Genomic DNA, 24,607 nt, shown 5'->3' with positions numbered 1-24,607 from the left:
CCTTAAAGAAAAGAGCTTAATAATTCTTGAAAAATGATTATGATTGAATATAGTTTCTTACTGATTCCGCATTGATAAATATTCCATCTGTCTGCTAATCTGCTTACTATGGTTTTTTATAAAAAAATATATTTCAGAAGTCTACAAAATTCGATGGCGAAGTTAGCAGAGGAGAAAGCTGGTGAAGAGAACCGCAGACGGGCTGCGCGGGACATCATATCATCAGCTATACGTACTGGTAACAATATATACTTAGTCTGTAGGCAAAAAAAATATTGTGGAACAAAATAAATCCTTGACTTTCGTTAAGAATATCAACCAATATCAATCAATTGGTTCGCTAAATTTCGATTCGGCAATTTTGATGTCGAAGATGCACCACGCTCGGGAAGGCCGGTTGAAGCTGATAAAGACGCGATAAAGGCAATGATGGATACGAACCGTCGAATAACAACACGTGGGATCGTATTGAGGTTAAATTTATCAAATTCAACAGTTTATGACTACTTGAAAGGCCTGGGATGTTATTATAAATGTTGTTATACGACGGTTCGGTGTATCGATACTTCGTTAGTGTTTAAAATAGGTCGCCAATGTAATCAATTAGACGATGTAAAATATGCTATGTCTGCTATATTAAATTGGTTCACATGTAATAATTTATTATTGAACTTAACAAAACTAAGTGTATTAAACTCACGCTTCCTAATGTAAGACTATATATATAATAATTTCTATTTCTTAATGATGAAATAGTAAATTTTGTTAATGATACAGTTTTTTTAGGAATAACAGTAGACTCGACAATGGGGGCCCCATATTTCAAAATTAGCCAGTAGACTTAGTTCTGTTGCTTATGCAATTAGAAGGATAAGGATATTAATAGACGTGGCGACGGCAAAACTTGTATATTTTAGTTGTTTCCATAGCATTATGTCATATGGCATACTGCTATGGGGTAAAGCTGCCGATGTAAATACTATATTTATTTTTACAAAAGAGAGCCATACGTTCTATTTATGGTATGGGTTCTAGAGAGTCATTACGTGAATGCTTTAAAGAATCAAATGTGCACACAAATGTCGTCTACACAAAGTTAGTAATTCATTTTATGGTAATTGCGTGAGATTCTATAATAAACTGCCAGAAGCTACGCTAAATCTGACAGAGAGGCAATTCAAATTTTATATTAAACAAATGTTATGTATGTAAAAAAGCATATTATAGGTTGGATGAATTTATAGATGACTAGCTGTACCCGCGACTTCGTCTGCGTAAAATAGTGACCTTGACCAAATAATTAAAAAAGTATTTAATGACCTAACCCAATAAAATCCAAATGAAAAAGTTTCATCATTTTAGCTTCATAAATGATGACACTGCCATACAATCTTTCATAACTCAACCCTTTATAACTGTCTTTATACAACACGTCAATAGCTATATTTATACGACACTTCAATAGTTGCCTTTATACAATCTTGCAATTACCATTTCAACCACCTTACAACACTTTTTCCGCATTCAAAAGTATCCAATGTGCTTTCTCAGGATCTAGACTAATTGTGTACCAAATTTCACTTAAATCTGTTCAGTAGTTGTGGCCTGTAAGTGAGACGATAATAATGGATAAAGCAAACATGTGCCTATTTTTTTAATTTTATTAATATATCCAGGCAAACCACCGGTGCCATACGGGCGTTCGTCGTCGGCGGGCGTGGCCTCACTCATATCGGCTACCTCGCCCCCCACGCCCCCCGCGCCCGCACCAGCGCCGTCGCGTGTATTCCGTACCGAAGCCCAACACCGTGTTGAAGATCATCGTCCAAGGTTAATATTTTTTTTATTAAAAGGTTTTTTATTAAAACATTAAAAAGACCCCCTCTTTATATATCCTTATCGATAGACTTATCTATGCGGGTGAAAATTCAACGGGTGAAGTTGTAATACTTAGTACTTACTACCTTGAGGCTAGTGTTGAAAGACGTTAGAATGACACCTGTAGACGGGATAATAATTGGGAGAGGTATTACAGTTTCTACTGCCCTATATAAAAATATAATATAATATTTTTTATTCTATTACCATTTTTTTCCGTATGTGTTGATAGAAGATTAATTATGATTATTAAAATAAAGATATGTACTGCTGGATAGGGGTGTGTCTGTGGAGCGAATCATACCGATCCGCGTGGCACCCGAGGACGGGCCGATGTCGCCTCAGCCGCAGCCGCAGTCGCCGGCGACACCGGCGACACCGGCGACACCAGCACCAGCGGCAGTACCCGCCGCCCCCAGGCTCTCGCAAACACCACTCAGGTATGTTTACGAAGTAAGACTCATAGTATGTTTGACTTGTGATTAGTCAGTGATAAACGATGCGTTTATGTTTATTTACTGTTTATTGTTGAATTCCTTCATTTTTCTTCTGTTTATTAATGGTCTTGACGGTGTAGTAGGTTTCTGTGTTAGTTCACCTTTCAATAGTTGTGTGTGCGATTTTCATACAACGTTTTTTATTTAGTGTACGCATCGATACAAATTCCAAACATTTTGTAAAATCTGTTTGGCATATAAAAAAAAATTAAAACTAAATTGAAATGATTTGAAACATACTCACTTCATGCGCGATCATAAAACAAATAGTAAAAAAGCGTACGATTGCGCACGCTGGAATATCCATGTTAAATCGCGTGCGCTCCTGATCGCTGATCGCACGTGAAATAATGTGTCAATTAAAAGCAGCAATTAAATTGTTATTGGTTTCTAGGGTAGACAGGCACGTACCATTGTTATTGTACAATACTGTCGATAAAAGTTCATAAATAAGCATAAATGCGTACCAAACCAGACGGCTGGTGTCGTCGGAGTCGAGCGCGAGCGAGGCGTGCACGAGCCCCGGCGAGCCCATCAAGAAGTCCGCGCGCGAGTTCATCATCCCGATCGCGGTGGAGGGCAAGGGGTTCGTGACGCCGCGCCAGCGCAGCCTCGAGCCAGACGCCGCGCCCGCGCACGCCTCGCTCTCCTCGCTCTCCTCGCTCTCCTCGCTCGGCAGGATGCAGCGGACACCCAAGCCCAGAAGGATCAGGTATATATACATACATATACTTATATGTACTAGTTGATACGACAATCGTTGTTTGCCATATAAATGAATAATGCTATTAAAATTTAGAGTTTAATGGTAGAAGGGTGATAATTTATGGTTATATGTATTTTTAATGCAACATTATAAAAAAAATAAAAATCAACCTGTTACGGACTAGTATGGTAACTAACATTGTGATACGAGAATTTTATGTATAAGAATAATTATTAATATTTGTTGGGCGTCTAAAAGGTATATAAAATGCAAAATTGACAAAACAGGTATACAAATAGAAAGTGTATGAATACCTGCATTCATAGGAGGCTGCTGCACGGGAAGCGCATACTATTCTGCCATGACCGGATTATTCGTATGTGTTGTGTTGTGTATGTGTTTAGGAGTCATCATTTATCATAATCTGCCTTAAAAATATATTGGTGTCTAGATATTAAGTCTAATGTACAGTGTGATGCAGAAAAAATATATTTAAATTATATTTTTCTATTTAATCTTTATTTCACCAGAAATGTATTAAACAAATATAGATTGTATTATATATATATATATGACACCTGCAAATCTTTTAACAACTGTTGAGTGCTGTAAAAATAATACAAAGTGTTAGTTGACAAAAGGACATACATGAAAACATCAAATAAGATACTCGTACAAGCATATATATTACTTATTGAACTAGATTTGTTCAAAAAGATAAACCTGTTTTCTCTATTTCGATATATTTAGAAATAACTATTTTAGTTGTATTTATGGTTCTTCTTCTTATTATTTATAGCAGCCTAGTCAGTGGTGGAGAGTCCGAAGAAGAAGACGATACTCATATGCACCGATTGAGGTAATTACTATATTATCTGTTTCCATAGTTTGTATGACTAACCCACAATATTCAAAGAAATGTTGACGTTAGTGCTGATATTTGCGATTGCTATTCACCGTTGTCATATAAAAAATACAAATATGAAGAAAATAGATTATATACGGACAAAACGATCTAATTATTGTTATAATAAACACAAGTTTTATATTTATTTGGTGGTATAGATACTAGCGAGAATTGTTGTCTATGACTATTGTTATGGCCGAACATACATACACAATTACAATCTATACAAATAAATAAAATCGAAGTTTGTAATTTTAATTTAACAGCTTTTTTTACTAAATCCACATAAAAGTGTATATGGTACTTACATTAAAAAGGTAATATATTTTTTTGTCTGTCTGCTTGTTCCTGCTAATTGCTGAAAAGGCTGGACGGCACTTCGGACACCCAGATTGCTAATATTATACGGAGTAACTTCGACTACTTTTATTTTATAAATTATATTTATTTATATTTTAATAAAAGTTATATCGACGCGGTCTACGGTTGTCTAATATAAAAACATTGTTATTTGGTGTGTAGTAAATCGCATATAACAATGAAAACATTCATTTGCTGCATTATTTTAGGAGTTACCATGCCACAGTCAGACTTAATGATATTTTATGTGAACTGTACAAAGTGGTCATCGCATTTTATCATTGTACTTAATCAATAAATTAATCAGAATCATTCGACTGTTCCAGATCCTCGCGCGCCGCTCGCGCCGAGTCGGTGAGCTCTGGAGAAGAAGACGAGGAGGATGAAGGGTTCCACATACTCACTGCTGAGAATCTTTTCTCAACACTACTCCATAGGGTCAGTACATTTAATAATGCTACAGACATTTGTTAAATATGTATGTACATATATGTAAATACATACCTATGAGCTCCTTTTATATTTTTTAATTGTAATAAATTGAGAAATAATTAGAGCCTAACACACACTGACACAGCTATTAAGAGATTATTTCCTATAGTGGAATTCGTGGAATATAAATTTTCCATTTTGTCAGAAATATAGACACCAAAAATTATTGATTAATAATAATTGTTACTGACCTAATCTACTTTTCATTATCTAACTCTTGTTTTCAATTTAACGAAATGTTTCGGGTATATTATATATATATCGATATTTTGGGCGATCGTCAAGAAATTTTATCGTTTAAAAAGAGTACCTTCGGTGTAAAATATTTATATTCCAAGTACTTGTTTTTTATTTCTAAAAGATATGTATAATTTAGGTGCGAGCATTAACGAACCGCCTTAACGGCGAAGAAGGCCCCGGATTCCCGCAACACCCGCATTCGCTCTTTAACAATCTACAGTCACCGTTCTTTAACAGGTACATCAATATATAATAATATCAATTTGGCTTAAACATTTAACTTTGTGGTCAATACCGAGAGAACAATGCGTCTGAATTAGGTACTCCTGCAAATGGCAACACATGGCACACCACGGTCGTCACATGATGATGTGATGTCCGTGGTGCTGGTCACGTATATAGGCGACGGTATCCACTCAAAATCAGGTGGGCCGTTAACTATAATAAAAAAATATTTTTCATAAATTGGTTATTACACTATCATAATTGTTTGATCGTAATGTACAGTTTTAAATAAAAGATACAATATTATCATATTCATTTATTTCATGTATATTTGAGTGATGTACTTTTTATTTTGAAGGTCCATCAATACTCAATATTCGATAGTGTTGGTCAGATGTGAACTTATATATATAATAATGTAATAACCCTGTCATAGAATTTACTTCCCAATATAACGATCAAATAACCAGAAAAATTATATTCTCAATAGATAATATGATGTTATCACGATAAATATTATGCATTGTTTCTCTCTGTTTGTTTTTAGTATTCCTGCCTAAAATATTAAATATTATTTGGTTTTTCTATTTATGAGATCATGAAATAAACCTTTTACATTTATTATTAGAATAGATATAACAGTTACAATGTATTAATGTAACATTATTACATATGGCTGTGAATATAGTTACAAGCTACAATTCAGTGGAAATGTTTGAACTTCACATATATTTTGTATGATGCATAATATGACAAGTATCTTTACTTCGTTATTTTACAGTATCATATATGTTTATTCTTTATTTAATATGATCATTATAGATTAGGTAAATAATTTATGATCCATTTAATGTATTGATAATACAAGATATGTATAATGTAGCTTTGTAAAAAATTGTGGGATTATTATATGTCTTCTATTCGTACTCTATTCAATTTTATAATATTTAAATATGACAGTGTAATATATTGCTTGTATCATGGCTGTATAATTAAATGAAGATGAAGCCAATATTCCACCGAATTGTACTGATACCATGATTTTATAATTTTGTATTCCAACTAAAATCTTTTTAATTTTGTGCATGCAGCCCTCACTTACCAAGGAGACACCTCTTGTGAGTATACATTTCTTTTTCTAATAAACGTCTTGTGACACGAAACGGCTTGTAAACATTCCTAATATAAAATAATCAAATAACACGTTATATTCACATAGCCACAATTTTTCTTCGCTAAAATCTCGCTACCAACGATCGTTTCGATAAAAGCAATGCATTGATTCTATACACGTCAGACTGCATATATATATGAGCACGTTTCTTTATTCTTTCTTTTTACATATTTCCTAATGGAAATATGGAAGTTACATGTATAGAGTACTTACATACTTGTGTCATGGTACAAGTATTGCTAAACTAGTCGCGGGCTGTGAAATTTTGGCGTCGCAAAATTTTTATCAATGAAAAAAGATCAAACATAGCAAAAGTGTACGTTAAGCAGGACTCTACTATTTACCATCTTCAAAGTACTTTCAACATGGCGAGTCTTCATAAAATCTTGACTGATACTATGAAATATGTTAGCATGAGAGACCATTACCATTGACTATTATGTCTTTGATTTGATGAATTGATGATGAATTGAATTATCATTAAATAAATGACCGATTCAGTGGTATGAATGGATTTAGTCAATGTAGAAAAAGAAAGAAATAAGAATTTATTGAGAAATAAACTAACACGAGCTCAAACAAACACATATTATAAAAATAATGATTTCGAAATAAATATTGCTTATACTATAAAAAGAAACAAATTAGAAAATATTCTAGCTTGGTCTAAAAATAAAAGTTACCTACTTATGATATTGAGATATCATTTCACCGGTTTATATAGTTGATGTTTATCCTTTTTACATGCAGCACTCATAGATATGTGGAAAGTAAACGAAGTGTTTCTGAAACGTAAGTATCGTAATGGCAAATCTATTCTTTTTAAAACAGTAAAAAAAGGAAATCGTAAATGTATATTTATTATAATGATGAGCAATTGTATTTAAGAGTAAGGACAGAGTTCTTTTAATTCTGCTCGAACTGCTTATAATATGATATAAGCTACTACATACACAAGAGTGCTACTTCCGAATGTTTGAAGTTTTTTAGAGTTTAATTTGTTATTTGTAAACATACATCGTATAATGGTACTTAAATATCTAACACGTTACTATCTATGTAGTTAATATTATATTTACTTTACTCTCGCATTTTGCGTCGTCTCAAAAAATATCGTAAAACTGTTTTGGACATTGAAACATGTTGGAATGACCATTATGACCCTAATGCTTCAAACTTTGAAGACCGCTGGCATAGAATAATTGCAACCGAGGTAATAACATACTGTAAACATGATGGCCGCATACGTAATTTAGGATATTAATTTATTTCTAATTTTTCAACTGTTCCATGTATTCGCTCCGTTGCCGTATAATGGAGTTTTGTGTGTATTAATGTATAGTTTGTATGTGTACAGACGCGACGGGTGGGGCTCCCGCGAACGCGACTTCGACTCGATGTTCGGGCGACAGCCGCTGCCTCGAGGTGAGTGTGGCGGTGCGGCGCCGCTCGCCGGAAAACGTCGCCAATAGTTGCTACGTCGCCACGTTACACCCCCACACCCGCCCACACCCCCTACAGTATCGAATAATAAGTATCGATATTTTTTTCATCGATAAAAAACGATTGTCGATCCGTTTCTATGGATAATACTGTTGATTATTAATTTGCGACATATTCATTATGCCTAAAATTAGTACCTGTACCATATTTATAGTATCAAGTATAAAGTAACGTCTTCAATATCGATACTTTTTCCGTATACCTTCCCACTCGCAAGCCACGCTTGTCGGCACGTGCACACGATCCGTTACTGGCGGTTTCACTGTCCTTACTTCAATATGTTGTAATTTTTATAATGCCTCTATATGATCAGCCGTTATGGGTCAATTCATACAAAACGCAATTAATGTTCAATCGATTATTGGCAAATGCCAATGATCGAACATTAATTTATTGTATATAACTTATTCCAATATTTATTTATAGTATGTAGCATTCAAAGTGAGAAGAAATTTGTAAGTGTTGTCAAATTTTTCAATAATGTCGTATGTTGTAAAAAATATTGTGTTGAGACAAAATTATAAATTAGAACTAACAGAAAAATTATCATATCTTATTAATTGCATTACACATTTATATTTAACATACATATGTGGATAATAAAAAGAGCATAAAATGGTACAAGGAAAGGAGCAACATTTCTAAAAAACCGGTAACACATGTGAAATTCCTTTGATGTATATAATGTATTGGCGGAAATTACAACATACTTCTAGGCGACTACATTCAATAAAAAAATAAGGTGAGGCATTATGTACGTCGTCTTACCCACCATAGGCATTTATGATCCTGGCTGATCGTATAGAGGAACTATAAAATAATGTTGTCAGTAATTTAAATGTCCAAAAAGAATTCTGTTAAAGTACTTCCTCTAAATTCTAAATTTAAAACCTGACAAGATTTGGCTTTCATATTAGGCTCTCATTATAGTTAATGTAGCACAGTGTATTGTCGCATGCGCAACAAGCCGAGTGGAATAGTGGCACCATTGTCGCACTGTAGTTAGCGCCGCTCGCTCGGTCTACACCTCACAACAAAGCTTGCACTAAACAAATGAATTAACTATTCATACCATACCGCGCCGTCGATGTTCGAGTTGTACAGCAAACATATTAGTGACGTTTTCCAATGGCAGAGTCGTTTAATATGAGCAATAACCGAAATAATAGATTGTTCTCTTCTACTCTGACTAGACTACGCGTCTATACATAATATTCGAGTGTGTGTAATTTTCACTATTTCACTAACATTTTTTTTATTAATAATTTTAACATTGTTTTGCATCGTAGTGTTATATTTTGTGTATTCAAATAGCATTCTTTGTGCAGGTGTTGATTTTCTCCTCCCCGCTAACATTAGCAGGAAAATGTTGCGTTATTATCAGTCGTCATAGACATTCAGTTCATTGTAGTATCAAAATTTTGCATGACGTTCACGAAAAGGCATTATTACATCACACGATCGCATCGCCTGTGGCAATACAGTACTGCGTATATGAAAAAAATATCAATCAAATTGTCCTGAATATTTCAGTAAAAAAGAACAGTATTGTCAACAGACTTACAGTTAATTTGTTTGTAAAGTGATCATAGCATCAATGTGTAGCTAGTGGATGTGGTAGAAGTCTATGTAAGACGAGTACGTCGGATACCGGGGGCAGTGGGGGCCACGGGGTTGCGGGGGCCATGGGGCTGCAGGGGCTACGGGTCCACGGGGCTACGGGTGCGGCGGGGGCCATGGGGCTGCGGGGGCCACGGGGCTACGGGTGCGGCGGGGGCCACGGGGCTACGGGTGCGGCGGGGGATGCGGGGGCCACGGGGCTACGGGTGCGGCGGGGGCTGCGGGGGCGGCGAGGGCCGCGGGGACTGTGGGGGCCGTGGGGACTGCGGCGCTGCGGGCCCGCGCCGCGCCCCGCAGCAGTAGTGAGGTTGTGTTGGTGTGGTTGCAGTTGGGTTGCGCGTTACACTGCATGCTCCGACCAAATCTTCACTTCACAGCGGCACCAGCGCCAACCACAAATCTGCCACAAACGCCACACAAGAATAGGTACTAAACATATTTATTTCTTCATTTATATTATTATGTGTTTTGTGTTCCGCACCGTGCGCTGCGGCTGTTTACCAGAATAGATGCCTTAATGTGATTATACATCGCTGCAGCCATTTAGTTTGCATTCTGGTACATTACTCTTTATTCAAAAGCAACATTTTAATGCATATATCTGTGTTTTGTTTTGCATATCTAAAGCTTCCTGTTTGATCTGATCCGACTTGATCGTATTTAGTTTTCATGTTTCTCATTAACATTTAACCATTCATATCGACGTCTGTCTCGATAATAATGCGTGGACTTCGATTTCTAATCACTTCTTAAATTATAAATTAACTATAACATTATAAAATTTTACCTTATTCGAGCGCAACGCGCCGGCTCTATTGCCGAATCGTGCCACGGAGCCAATTTAAAAATTAATTTTGGCAAAGCGACACTGTAAATACGTCATTCCAGCGAGCATTCTGCATGACCGAAACGTGTGTTTTTCGATTGCATTTCAGGTAATATTAAGAAATCCGGTAAGCACCACACGCGGGCTCCACAAAGCGTCGAATCGAACGTAGAAAGCGGATTAGATCTGTCCGACTTGGACCTGAGCTCGATACAGTTTTCGGAGAAGGAAATGCGAGCGCTGTCCGGCCTCACGCCGGCGCTGTCGCGGCGCCTGCAGCAGCAGCTGCTCGCGCACCTGCCGCCCGCCGCCGCCCGCTCGCTGCGCCGCACGCTCTCGCTGCACGCGTCCGGCTCGTCCGGCCCGTCCGGCCCGTCCGGCGCGTCCGACTCGTCCGACGCGATCCACCCGCCGCGCGGTCCGGACGCCGGCGACACACATTCGGCTCCCACCTCCAACGACCCTTCCGCTAAAGTAGAAACAGAGAATGCGATATACGAGTTGCCCGCTTCCCAGTATTGTACCTTACCACGATTGAAGCGATCGACGGCGCCACCTAGAGAAGTGGCGGCGCCATCTAAAGTAGCAATGGCGCCACCTAGAGAAGCGACTGTGTCACCTAGAGAAGCGACTGCATCATCTAGAGATTCGACGGTGACACCTAGAGAAACGACGCCGCCGGCACCGGAGTCACAAGTGCGGGAAACGAGTCAGTCGCCCGGCAACGTCCGTACTACTCCGGACCGGCCGCTGCTCAGCAAGTACCTGATACCCGAGCGGGCGCTGTCGCTTGACGACTCGTACTCATCGGACGGTAGCAGTATCATATCGGAGCCGAGCTACGTCGCCGCTTACGGCTCTGGACTCGGTTTTAGGCGCCACTCGATGAAGTTAGCCGGCGACCAACCTAGAAAACGTATATCGAGATTTCTTCGTCCAGACTTCTTTGACACTCCTCCGGATGACAACGTATATGTCAAACATAAAAAAGAAAAAGAATTGGAAACACAAAAAATTCTGAAGGAGATCAGAGAAAAGAAGAATAAATCGTTTGATTCCTCGTCCACACTAAAAAGCCCGACGGATAGTTGCGACAGTCAATATACGTTCAAAGATGACGCAATATATCCCCGTAAATGTCTCTCGCCGATTTCTGTATTAACAGCAAAAGAACGCAGCAGATCTAATACACCGTTCTTTCCCAGCTTAGACAACATAAAAGAAAGTGCCATAGATAGTACCTCGCTTTTGAGGAATGTTCCAACAAAACCATTTAAAGAATTTACCGATTCAAAACAGAATTCACGATTAGATGAAAACAGTTTAAGTAAAGACTCGAGATTAGCCAGACCAAAGAGTTATCCAGTTAAAAATTTAGAATCAATTGAAGAACCAATACAAAATGCCTCTACTGAATGTTCTGTAAACATAGAAAATGAAAGTAAAGAAAAAATTTCGCAAAAAGAATCTAAATTAATAAGGCCCAAGAGTTATCCAACTAGTAGCCCATCGCCAGAGAAGGTACAGATAAATCGAAACGTCAAAAAACAAGACAGTTTAAATAGTAATCACAAAGAAGTTGCGAGCCAGGAACTTAAAAATGACGTGGAAGTCAGTTTTAGTATTACTTTGCCCAAGCCGAAAACCCAAAAACCCGAACCTGTAATGAAATCAGATTCATTAAACAATAGTGATTTCATAGATCAAAATGTAAACAGAAAAGTAGATGATGGGGATATAAGTGATAGTGTACTTCTTAAAAAATACAAGGTAATTACAAATGTCGATGCTGATAAAGCCGAAATAGATCAAGAAATGAACAAGAAAGTAAATGAAGCAGCTGGAACAAATAACAATATGTCTAATGTAGATACTAAAATTACGAGTAATACATCTAAAAAAGAAGACGAAAAATTAAAACCCTTAGAATCTGAATCATCCATTGAAAAGAAGGGTACTATAAAGAAAAAAATAATAAGAAAGGTTTCTTCTAAGTCAAAGGCTGACTTAGGAAGCCAAAACATCAGTGAAACTAAAAGTTCTACTGAAAAGAAAAAAGTCACAAAAAAAGTGAAAGAGAAAACATCTGAAGATGGAGCTAAACCTACTGTCACAAAAAAGAAATCTGTTTTACAGTCTATAGGTCAAAAGTTAGAAAAATTTGCGTCTACTAAATCGGCCTCGCCTGAAAAATTAATAGACAATAATGACGTTGCGAGTGATCTGAAGAAAAGTATTACGAAGGAAAACAGAGTGCAAAGAGAACATTCTGTACCCGTCAATGTAGAACCTCCTACCGAGTCAAATCTTATTAAAAGAGCCGTTACTTTAACTGACGTTGCGGCACTAGATACGCAAAATACGAATCTCGGAAAGACTACAGTTTCTAAAGTTTTAGGTTTATTTAAAAAATTCGAGCCAAAAGAGAAAGCTAAACCGGTTGTCGAAAGATCCCAGTCTGATAATCTTGAAGATAGTAAGGATATCACTAACAAAAATGGCAATAATGTAGACTCTGTTTCAGAAACACTAGACAATGATAAACCCAAAAGACCAACTTCCTTACTTTTGAATGGTTTAGGACGCAAAAACAAATATGGAAGGACTGCAAGTGATAGTATATCAGCTGATAATGCAGAACAAACTGTACTTAAAAAAGAAAGTGAACCCAGGAATTTAAGAAATACTTTAAAATTAGATTTCTCCAGACTGCCAAGAGTGAAAAAAATTGTTCCTACTAATTCTGTGATAGAACCGCAGTATATAAACGTTTCTTCCGACGATAAGGACACCAATAAAATAGATAACTTAGATAAAAATGGTACGGTTCCACAGAGAGACGCATGTCCTGATATTATAGATCTCGAAAGTCGCAGTCGATCTAGAAGTAGGTCAACTATCTCGAATTCTGAGCTGAAGTCTGACAATAGTGGTGATTATAAGAATAGTGATTACAAAAATCCTATATCGCCTTCTGACAGTAACGGTCATCAGTCTACGCGAAATCACGAATCGTTAACAACTGAAAAGGAAGATATTGTTGATAGAATACGGCGAAAAAGTTTTTATTCCAGATTTAACGAAAAGAAACAACGCCGAAAAAGTAATCTAGTAGGTCCTGGAGCTATCGAGTACGATCCGGTAGCTAGGATTCATTCGCCACCCACAGAGACAACAATATACGATGGCTCACCTAACTCTCCTGGAACTTATGATTTATCACCTGCATTTTCCATCGCATCAGATATATCCCCATCCACTGAACGCTATAGATCTCTTATAACAGACTTACCTGTTAATCCTAGGAGTACACTGAGATACGACAATTATGGAATAAATGATAAGATTGATACATACCGATCTCTCGACAGAAGCGACTTCAAAAAGTATCCAGGAACAAGAAGCTACTTAGATTACGATCAACCTTCATCTTATGGCGCGCATAGATATTCTAGAACAAAATCGCTATTAGATAGTACTGACGGCTCTGAAGATTCTACACTAGGAATTATAAGGGACTCACAAAAATACAATAGAACTTTATCTATGTATTCCCCTGGTAATTATGCCACCTATCGACCAAAAAGAACGAGAAATTCAGCTATCATATTAAAGGAAAGCGAAAAAGAGCCTAGTCCAGAAAATATCTTAGACAAAATAAGGCAAAGAAAAAAGATTTCAATCAGCGTGACTAGAAAGCCAGATACTGAGAAGGACTCATTATCAAGGTGTGTATAACTATTATACTTACATGTTCCGTAAATAATTATATAACTTTCCCAAAGTGAAAGATATTTTGATTTTTATGTGCACGCTTCACGCTTTTGAATTAAATCTATAGCACTAATGCTTTTACAGAGTGTTATACATAGGTACCCCATAGAATTTAGATTGTCAGTGGTGTTTTTGTATTTTCTCAAATGTACATAGATATTGTACTCTAATGATATAAGTTAAAACTCATTTATGTAATACACAATTTAGTCGTAAATATTAAGTCTCGTGACTATAACTTGTGTTACATTAGTAGTGTAACATACTATTAAAAATTAAGCTAAATTTCTGTAATGAGAGGAAAATGATAATATTGTAATGTTACAGATCCCATATCTCATCTAAAGGCGAAGGCGACGGTGCAGAATGCGCTGAGAAAGTTGACTGAGAGGAACTACTGATGTATTGGTCGTCATTTTGAAGAAATCGTTTGTGATTTATTTAAGCATTTGTTATTCAAAACATTTTTGCCACACAGTGTTTACTAGTTTAGCTGATGGACAGGACCTCGAATATGCTTCCACTATGTTTAGAAACCTACGCAACTTTTAGATTCTCTAATAAGATTTAGATCTGAGCGAGGCTGTATAGACAAATTCTTGCCAAATAGTAGTTCTCTATGTTTAATAAATATAATTAAATGTTAGCTAAATATCATTCATAAATGGCAGAACTTTCATAAGACTGTCTTTAGTGACAAACGTAGATACTACAAGAATGAATCTCCGTCGAAATTACGTACTAGAGTTATTGGAAAAATATTGTAATGGCTTATAATATAGACTACAGAGAGCAAATGTAATAATAGTACCGATTTACAGATTCCTAAAATTATAAAAATAAGAATTTAAATCATATTAATTTCTATATTCCTTTGTTAGCTTTGTTTAAAATTGCAGTGGCTGCAACATATTTTCGACAGCCTAAGGCTGAATGAAGTTACTAGAATGATATATAAATACCGATTAATAAAATAAAAATATATTATATTTCATAAAGAACAGATTTTCTTTGTTAATCGTTTATTGTAAATTGATTCTTACGTGCCTTTATAAAATATAAGTGACTGGATTTGATATTAGTCCATTTTATTTAAATAAATAAAATGACACGATTTTATGTGTGTGTTTGCACAAATATGTTTTACTCAATATAATTAATATTAATTTTTTATAGTTTTTATCAATTTACATTTTATTTATGCGACCCTAAGTCAAGTTTAAGTTTAAATGTTTATCATAATCATATAGTATTGATGCTAAGTCACATCGGTTATCGAATAGAATGGTGCTTAGACGATTTCGTTAGGTGTAACTTGTATTTATAGATTGAACGTATTATAATTTCTTACGCAAACGCGTGTCATTTAGCAACGGTTTTGAGTATGTATTATGTTTTGTAGATCTGTGTAACAAGATCGTCATCCGAGCAAATAGTATTATATACCAGTTGATATATTTATGTTCGTTGCTATAACTCACTTCACATATTTTTCAAATAAATTGACTGCGATTTAATATTGCAAAAGCAATAATTTTACATCTGATTGACATATTCTACATCTCGATCTATTTATTTTTTCTAGAATTGAAATTATTTATTGGTGTGTAGCGAGTTTTAATATTTTTCTTATTAGTTACTGTAAATGTGATTGCGCAGCATCTGTGATTATTTGATTAATATTAAAATTACGATCACACATGTTTTGTATTGAATGTGAATAAATTATATAGTTGAAGTACGGATTTTTATTTATAAGTATAAATTATGACTGAGTATAAGTTATGACCTCGACTTATTACAATAATACAAACTGCATTACTCCTCTAGCTTTATAAAGAGTTTTGCGTAATTTTGGCACATTTACAAACGGGCTATACACTCGGTACGGGAAGGGGGAGGCTTTTTTAAAATCAGTACGTTTTTGTATTTTCCCATATCACGCGTGTTTGCATTTATTACATCCTAAGGCTGGTATTTTGATTGTGATTTCAGGACGTCTTCTTAGCACATCAATTAAATGAATATTATATAATTTTCATTTAATTGAATAAAATAGCTATATAAAATTGAATTCATGTTCTGGGATAGAGAAGATAATTGCTTTGTCGTAACGAAATAATTTTAATACACAGAAGTAAATAAGTATATTATGAAAATTCAGTTATATAGATTATGCGGCTGCAAGTGTCTGTAGTTCCGTAAAATATTTGCCGTCGGCCTCTGCCAGTTGTTCGAGAACATCGTCAACGCCCGCGCGTGGGAAGCGTTCCACCCATGATGCGACCATGCCTTCTGCACTCGCCGGGTAACGTTTTAGTTCAGCGCTATCATCTGCAAATGAATAATAAGTACAATATTGCAAGGGATCATAGTTGTAGTATTTTTAAATTATATTCATAGATGTAAAAAAAGCTTTTGAAACTACACTAGTTTGTATGTATATTTTAGCACTATATTAGGCATAGTTGACTGATCGAATCAGTATCGAAACTAAATTTCGATTATGAATACCTTGATATAATTTCTTAAGTAAAGCTTAGTGTCGGTTGATAAACATAGCATTGGTATTAAATGGAAAATGAAAATCTAATTTAATTAGCATTTTTATTTCATATATTTTTCTCGATATAAGAAAAGGAAAAGTACCTCTTAACTGAAAAGAAAGTTTGTATTTTAAAACAAAATCGTACATACCCTTGTGAATTGTATTGGGCTGCACAAATATGTTACGCGGTTGCTTGTGCAACATAACTATGTCACGCCAGCGAGACCAGACGCCATCTAGGCGGCTGTACTTTTCGAACAAGTGTTCACCGCCTGCCGCGTCACCTGTCGCCTTAATTGTTTGCAGTTTTACTAGGAAGTCACCTGTAGAATAGATTACATACTTAACAATATGACTAACTTTTATATTCCTTGTATATAAAGAAGTGGCACGCGAACTTTTAAATTTTTTAAAAATGTGGTACTTAATACTGAGGCATATTTTTGTACTGTTATTTCATTATAAATTACAAAAATTTTGATAAAACTTGTTCAATATTATTTATCTAAGTATATAAAAACTATAAAACTTCGCGAAGAAAGTTTGGACGAATTTTTCAATTAATTACACTATTAGCATAATAATACTGATAATAAATTCAACATAAAGCCACCAAGGTTCCATTGTAAGAGAATTATTATTTTGGTTCCATTGTCCACACTCGTGTGTTCACAGAGAATATTCAGGTACAATTACAAAGTTAATCAAATATCCTACCAGGAGTAGGCTATTTGAATATATACTTCATGGTTTTATTACTATATATATACAAAAACTTACCGATAATTTTCTTTCCGTCCGTAGCCAGACGATCCTTTTGTAGCGTGACCAATAAGTTCTTGCCAGGTTCCGATTCTGTTATGGTTAGCATCCCGTTGCCTTCCAACTCCAAAAGTCGCATGAGTACAAAACGGGCTCGCGCGTGCGCCTGTTTGGCAACATAACTCATAGAAATAAACACTTTTTTAAATACCAAATTTAACTAGATGTCACATATTGTTACAATATGAGACATCTATTTAGACATTTAGATTATCAAATAATAGTTCCTAAACATGTATAAATCAGTAACAATAATTCATATCAATAGGTGTACAATGCATTACTAAGTAACCGTCTCGTCTTCCGCAGAAGTGGATTTCACAAATATTGTGAAGACACGGGCTTAATAAGGAATGATAAGTTATCGTCAACTCGTCATCATTCCAAATGGGGTAGACAGAAGCCTAATCATAAAATAGTGGCGGCATGCAAGCCTACTGACGTTTCTCGGATTACGGTTTTGTTTTGGCAAAGAGATGTTTGGAGCACTGGTCAGAAATAAAAATTTACACAAAGTTTTTTTTGTGTTGGCCAGATTTAAGCTCTCGACCTATATTGTAGTAGACACTCCACGACTATTTTGACGAACTTGGTAATCTTGGTAAAAAAATAATAGTGGTTAGTCAGACCGCCTTACATCTCAGTGTCGCTGGTTCAATTCCTTGCACTGTACAAATATTTGTATTCATGAGTATAATGTTTGTATAACTGCCGTTCCTATTCTTGAACAATACTGCAGACATTATTTCATTATGAAACACCCGTGATACCACCGCCACTACCACTACCACTTAATACTAATTTGCAAATATTTGTAATTTACAAAAAGGCTACCTGTAACCAAGTTTTGGTGGAAGGTTGGTACATCTCTGTGGCCTTCGCAGCGCCATTCCACAATAAACTCAACCAGTTCACATATGTAACATCTTCTGCTTCCTGGCCTTCAAGCCCAAAGATCCTGCATACAAATATTAGTGTTAATGGCTTCGCCGCATTAACATCGGCAGATTGAACAGTGTGTGTCGTTGCGGTATATCCCCTATATACCGCAACGACACATACTGTTCTGTTTTTTAATAACATGGACAATAAATGGACAATAGTCACATTGCCAGCTATGTATTTCCAATAAATTCCCCATCTCCTAACTTACCCGACTTCATGATTATTTTATCATCCTCATCTGGTAACCCAGTAGCGTAACCCGTTGGCCGTACGATGGTATGAGTATGAAGTAAGGTCAGTTACTTCATATTCACCATAAACGTTATTAACTACGACCGCTTGAAGGTCTAACAGGTATCCCAGAATATATTACTATCACCTGCCCAGTACTGTTGATGGCAGCTGGCACTCCAAACCCGCGGAAGTACTTTTAGAGCGGTTGAAGGTCAACTTCTGCCCGACGAATGCGACTTTAGTATGAGAGCCACGCTAGGGCAATTCGATACCCGTTTGAATTGGACGGGAGAACGGATTGAAGAGGATATGAATATTCATATCCCCTTTAATCGATCTCCCGTCCAATTCACACAGGTATCGAAATTACAACGGCCTGAATCAAAGTTAGAATGAGTGTTACCGTAAAATAATTTCTAATTATTTTAAATCTATTATTAACTCTGGAGTCTTACTTCAATATTTCTGGCTCTAAAGACAGGTACAAGCCAACAGCTTCAGCGCGGCACTCCTCGAATGCTGAGCCCAAAGTGGTGAACTTGCTGTCATATGTCTCGCCTTCAGAGTACCATGATTCTATTAACTTTCCTGAAAAAATAATGTATTGATATAGATAGACAATATTTTTCAAGGATTTTTAAGTATGTATGAAGTTTTTCTAACACATTTAAAAAAATGCAGTATTGCTATTGAAATTAAGTAATAAAAGCTTATTATTATTAGAAGCAACTAATACTATAAAAATAATATATGTATACATTTACTTCAGTATAGCTTAATTTCTAATTCTTGGTTGGCTGTCCTGTGGGATTATCGCACCCAATTGTTTTGACCTTCCAGACTCATAATGTGTATACTTAATGATCTAAAATGCTACAACTTCAAACGAGCTTAACGGAACTGTTTTTTAATAAGGCTTACAAAATATTTTGGCCGATTCTTTTGGCTTCATGTATCATAAAATTGTCATCATATTATAGGAAATGTATCAGCTTACCTGTGAGTGGATTTTTGACTTTCTTCTGGTCGAAGTTGAAGCTACCGTCGGCATTCTGCCGCAGCAGTTTGCCACTGCCGTGGCCCAACAACTCGTGCAATCCTACTTGCAACTGTTTAATAAAAATAATGTCAGGTTTATAACAAATTTAGTTTTAAAAATTTTTAGATATAGTAATCAGTTTCGACTATGAAATGTATATAAGAATGATCTCTTCAAGTTTGCTAATTCATCGGCATATGTACCTCGAAAGCGGCGACTCTGTACTTCTCAAGTAGTCGTTTATCGGCTTCAGACAAGAATGGTATAATGGCTTCCTTGTATGCGGCGGGTATCACGTTACCCAGGGATACGTTCTTGAAACCTTCGTTTTGACGAATCTCATCGTCTGAAACAAACATTGCATTTTTTTTATATAATTTCTATTACCATAGTATTATGTAAGATGATATCACTCGAATTCTCTCTTCTTTTATTCTTCTGTTTATCTAACATTGTTAAAACTACAAATATTGATATTTAAACAGATGGTAGGAGTATATCAATGAGGAAGTAATTAATGAACAAGAGTAATGCAAGAATGAGTCAAAAAATAGAGAACCTTAAAAATCCGCAATGTAATGTGGTAATGAACCTGTTGGCAGAAACGATGCAAATACAATATTTGCATCTTAATTCAAAATTGGTAATTTTTTAGATGACTAGTGGTCACTGGCACTGTCACAATCTGTGAAAGATAGAGTGGAAGAGAAGAAGAGGGATGAGTATGAGATCAAGGCAATAAATTTATCACAGTAATGGATTACATAGTATATCTACAGCAATCCTATATAAATAAAGAATTATTATTAAACCTTATTGAACCATATTAATACTGTGAAAAATGAAATGATATATCTATTAATTATGTAACATTAAAAATATGCTTACAGTTTGGAATGTTAATGCCGGCCGGTATTCCACTGCCAGAGAAGGTGAGTACATCCAAGCTGGTAAAATCCGGTCTGAGGAATGTGTCTTTTTCGAGGTCCTCGCCCCATGGCAAGAGTTTGATAAAACGCTCTGCACCATCTACTAGAATGCCGAACTTCTTTGACATCTCTTTATTGACCATTGACACAAAGCCTTCGAACTCTCCACGCTGCCCGCTTGGATCCCGATAGGTTTCTATAAAGCCTTGATATCTGCCAAATAAAAAATTTACTAAAATATACATAAGTTCACGACAAGACAGCATCTGGTATTAGGCTAAGTCATAGTCAACAGTAAATTAAAAAAATAAACAACACTCACGTTTCAATAATAGGTCCCTTGTCTTTGATCCAGAATCTGCTACCTTCTTTATGCTCTTCCAAATCGCCTTCGTTAAAACTGTTTATATAATGTTTCAGCATGTTCCTTTCATTATCATTAGCTGCATATTGTTGTGCTTTGGCCAGATTTTCATTGACTATTTTTAGCAAAGGCGAATAGTCTCCGCGGGTGACTTGAAAATACGCGCCCTTGTATTTCTCTTTATCCAGAGTTAATTGAGATTTCGATGTTGTTTGTACACTCGCCAAGTGAACCGTAAACAATGATACTGGATAAAATTTTTAAAAATTATAATTTAAAAGAGAAATGAAGATAATAACAAAATGAGTAATGGGACATGCACATATGTTGATTAATGTCGAAAATTTATATAATAATAATTAATATTATGAATATTTTATTACTGGATATTAATTTTATTAAAAGTATTAAAAGATTTTGTTAAAGTAGCTGTAGTAGTAGTGCAGACTTACATCCATCATCTGCGACAGTCTTAAATGTACGGCAAATATATGCTTCTAAACGTTTGGTCTTCATCCAATCATTCACCAAATTTGAGTCTGCTTCAGTGCAATTACTTGAAAAATATGTTGTAATACCCTATAATAAATAGATATATAGTTCAAGTGTGAGTAATCCGATTCACACCATAAACTTATGATTACTGTATTTCTGTATATACATTAGCGTTGAAATATAGTAGATAAAACTTGTAGAAATGTGTGTGAAAAATGGAAATAACTGAAAAGATTATCTATCTATATCTTCACGCCAAATACCAGGGCAAGCATAGATAACGGAGAAACTTTCATTTCTATCTATGCACACAAGTGTATCTTTATTATTAATCATTATAAAAAAAACAGTAATATTGTTTTCTACACTTATACTTTCCCGCAACATTTCTTACAATTTTTTACCTATGTGTACCTACATGATACATCCATAAACTGTAAATATATTTAATTCTTATCAATATATTTTATTACCTACACTATATATGAATGATTAACTCAAACATACCTTATCAGCCAAACCAAGACTGGTAAGTCTAGGTGTTAAACTATAAATAGCATTCTGCGTGTTTTGCCACAATTTCGTGATATGTGTTGTATCATTCTCATAGGCTTTAGAAGCCTTCACAATACTCTCAAAAGATTCTTTAGATAAATTTGGAATGAATTTTGTATCGCCAAAACCCTTATAGTTTCCACTATTGGCGAACAAACCGCCAGCATAAACAAGGAATGCCTGAAACCGAAATATATAACAATATATAATAAACAGGAAAAATGGCAACCACAAAGTAGAATTCAATCATAGATAACAAACCAAAACAAATTAGGAAGTGGTTTCTGTATCAGTAGTGTTATGAATGGCATATTTTTGTAGTTAGTAGAATAATAATAGTAATAATTTTTGTAACTTAACTGTTATCAAAAGGTACTATCCTTTGTGGTAACTAAAAACTATATGTAAGTACACAGAGTTTCAGGATATCTGTATCTATACTGATATATAATAATATATCTCTATTAGAAAGAGGTAAAGTTTGTGAGGTTTCATCTGGATCTGATATTGATTTTATTATTAACTAATAGAAAGTAATTATTTGTGATTGTCATATTAAACAGATAGATTAAGACTTTTTCATGGTAGTCAGAAATGTTTACCACCTAAAAAAATGAGCACAGGACACTATACTATTATAACATATCAGGATTTCTATTTTTTATTTTAGTAGCTATGATACACATTCATTTTTATTACTTAGTATGTAATCTACCTGGAAATCATCCTCGGTTACTCCAGCTTTTAAAGCAGATTCTCTCAATTTTTCCAGTGGCTCTCCAACAAAAATTCTGTGCAACAAAGAGAAGATCCTAGGAGATTCTGGACTTGTCTGCATAAGTACTATAAGCCCACCATTCCAAGCCGCCTGAAATAAATTTTAGGTACTTTAAATTATCTTTAGGTGCAAAATTATTATAAATAAACTTAACAAAAATATTATAGAATATATTGGAACTTTTTATAACACAGTATGTATAGCATATTGTACATATGGTATAAGTAAGAGAAGAGGTACAACTAAAAGATTAAAGAAAAATCAAGATTTTATGAACTAATAATTCAAAACTCCATGTATTTGAAGTCTTTTCAGGAAGATACATTTTAAAGGAGCAGAATTTGCTGAAATGAAAGTAATAACACATTATTTACATTTTTTTTATTTTCTAATTCATTTTACCTCTAGAAAAGTATCTTTCAGAAAAGACTTCTAAAATAATTGGAGCATCAAATTATGTGTATAAGTATTTTTACATAGTATAAAAAAGTCACGTCCACCAATTGTTTACTTAGATCTTTTAAATTGCATAACAGATTTTAATGCAGTTTTAGCTATAGATACAGTGATTCAAGAGGAGGCTTTATATGTATAAAATATTTATATACACCAGTGTGAAGCTGGAGCAAATAGCCAGTTATACATAAATTAAAAATAACATACCTGACTCAAGTAATGTGCATATAACTTTTCCTGTTTTGTTAGATTATTAAATGCCTGCGAACTGTCTAATTCCACAAATCGTTGATTATTGGGCAGTAAATAATTTGACTTATCAATAGTAGTCATTTCTGAAATTAACAAATTACAGGTACATAGTACTGAAAATGCTTGAGAGGATATAATTATTATGGAATTTATAAATTAGTGATTATTAAAAATTTTGAATATAGAATCATTTTGAATATATCAATTAAAAAAAAAAGTGAACTAAACTTAATTTAGAAATCTACAGCTGGCTGTTAAAGTATAATTATTTAATATTTACTGACCGCTAATTCTTTTTGTCGATACAGCTGTTTTAGACTGAATAGTTTTTGAAGAGATACGGCAATAATTGCTAACGAATGAATCAGCAGTAATAGGGCGCCGGCATTTTATAAGGTTAACACCCAAGGTACGCAACATTTAATCTGTTTTGGTGATGGTAAAATAAATTAAAATATGTATTTTTACTGTAATGTACTTACTGACTTGTAATAAGCAAAATAACTTGTAAAATATGAAAATACTGAATAGTTAACAATAAGAAAAAGAACAGGCAATTGAATGAGTTTTACTAAATTAATTCAGAAATTCAGCACAGAATAATTACACTACCACTCAGACTGACATTTATGACAGTTTTGGACACAGCACACAGTAATCGATAGTATAACGAATGACAATACAGGTATAGCAGTATGACTAGAGATTTTAGCGTCTATACTGTTATCGCTATTATGTATGTTTATGTTGTGTTCTTGTAGCAGCAGCGGGAAAGAAGGAGGTGAAATGATGAGTCCAGATTGTTGCTATGTACATATTTATAATTACGAAATATTTACAATGAATATATAGGTATGTACAAGAAAGTGATTCGGTCTCGAATGCCAAGCTTGTTATTCTTCTTGCCCCATCGTAACTAGGCAACGGTGTTGCCGCACGATGATAGTATATTCGCCACACCACCCCCCCGCGGAGAGAAAAAGGTGAA

General features: G+C 35.1%; 2 protein-coding genes across 4 annotated transcripts in view; one reads left to right on the top strand and one right to left on the bottom strand.

The window, feature by feature from the left end:
* Positions 1–15,940, top strand: part of LOC131843700 (uncharacterized) — a 46,434-nt gene extending 30,494 nt beyond the window's left edge. Inside the window, exons 18-28 of one of the 3 annotated variants that reach the window (XM_059192394.1) lie at positions 138–232; positions 1,677–1,830; positions 2,157–2,318; positions 2,851–3,087; positions 3,881–3,940; positions 4,675–4,786; positions 5,217–5,317; positions 6,397–6,423; positions 7,837–7,904; positions 10,538–14,156; positions 14,530–15,940. In XM_059192394.1, coding sequence (XP_059048377.1) covers positions 138–232; positions 1,677–1,830; positions 2,157–2,318; positions 2,851–3,087; positions 3,881–3,940; positions 4,675–4,786; positions 5,217–5,317; positions 6,397–6,423; positions 7,837–7,904; positions 10,538–14,156; positions 14,530–14,590 — 4,696 coding nt within the window. In that variant the 3' untranslated portion in view covers positions 14,591–15,940. Of the gene's footprint in view, positions 1–137; positions 239–1,676; positions 1,831–2,156; positions 2,319–2,850; positions 3,088–3,880; positions 3,941–4,674; positions 4,787–5,216; positions 5,318–6,396; positions 6,424–7,836; positions 7,905–10,537; positions 14,157–14,529 lie in introns of all 3 variants that reach the window. The other 2 variants (XM_059192392.1, XM_059192395.1) reach the window with 2 other exon arrangements.
* LOC131843701 (dipeptidyl peptidase 3) lies at positions 14,892–24,095 on the bottom strand. The gene is made up of 14 exons (XM_059192396.1): positions 23,904–24,095; positions 23,575–23,702; positions 22,849–23,001; positions 22,086–22,313; positions 21,536–21,662; positions 21,042–21,330; positions 20,679–20,932; positions 19,994–20,136; positions 19,749–19,860; positions 19,207–19,339; positions 18,407–18,530; positions 17,531–17,678; positions 16,900–17,073; positions 14,892–16,536 (listed from the first exon to the last, which is right to left on the bottom strand). Exons 1-14 carry the CDS (start codon positions 24,037–24,039, stop codon positions 16,376–16,378), a joined length of 2,310 nt encoding a protein of 769 aa, XP_059048379.1. The 5' UTR covers positions 24,040–24,095; the 3' UTR covers positions 14,892–16,375.
* Between the last annotated feature and the right edge of the window lie 512 nt (positions 24,096–24,607).

Source organism: Achroia grisella, unplaced genomic scaffold (assembly GCF_030625045.1).
Source record: "Achroia grisella isolate CSIRO2021 unplaced genomic scaffold, CSIRO_AGI_Agris_v1 utg327, whole genome shotgun sequence".
In the NCBI taxonomy this organism is placed as follows: Eukaryota; Metazoa; Arthropoda; class Insecta; order Lepidoptera; family Pyralidae; genus Achroia; species Achroia grisella.
The sequence above is the reverse complement of the archived record's forward strand: the minus strand, read 5'-3'. Positions and strand labels throughout refer to the sequence as shown.

Coding starts and splice junctions, on each gene's coding strand:
- LOC131843701 (XM_059192396.1), bottom strand. CDS start 24,039: ATGTTGCGTACCTTGGGTGTTAACCTTATAAAATGCCGGCGCCCTATT. Junction 17,679..18,406: donor CCACCAAAACTTGGTTACAG/GTAGCCTTTTTG, acceptor GTTGCCAAACAG/GCGCACGCGCGAGCCCGTTT. Junction 16,537..16,899: donor GCCCAATACAATTCACAAGG/GTATGTACGATT, acceptor ATTCATTTGCAG/ATGATAGCGCTGAACTAAAA.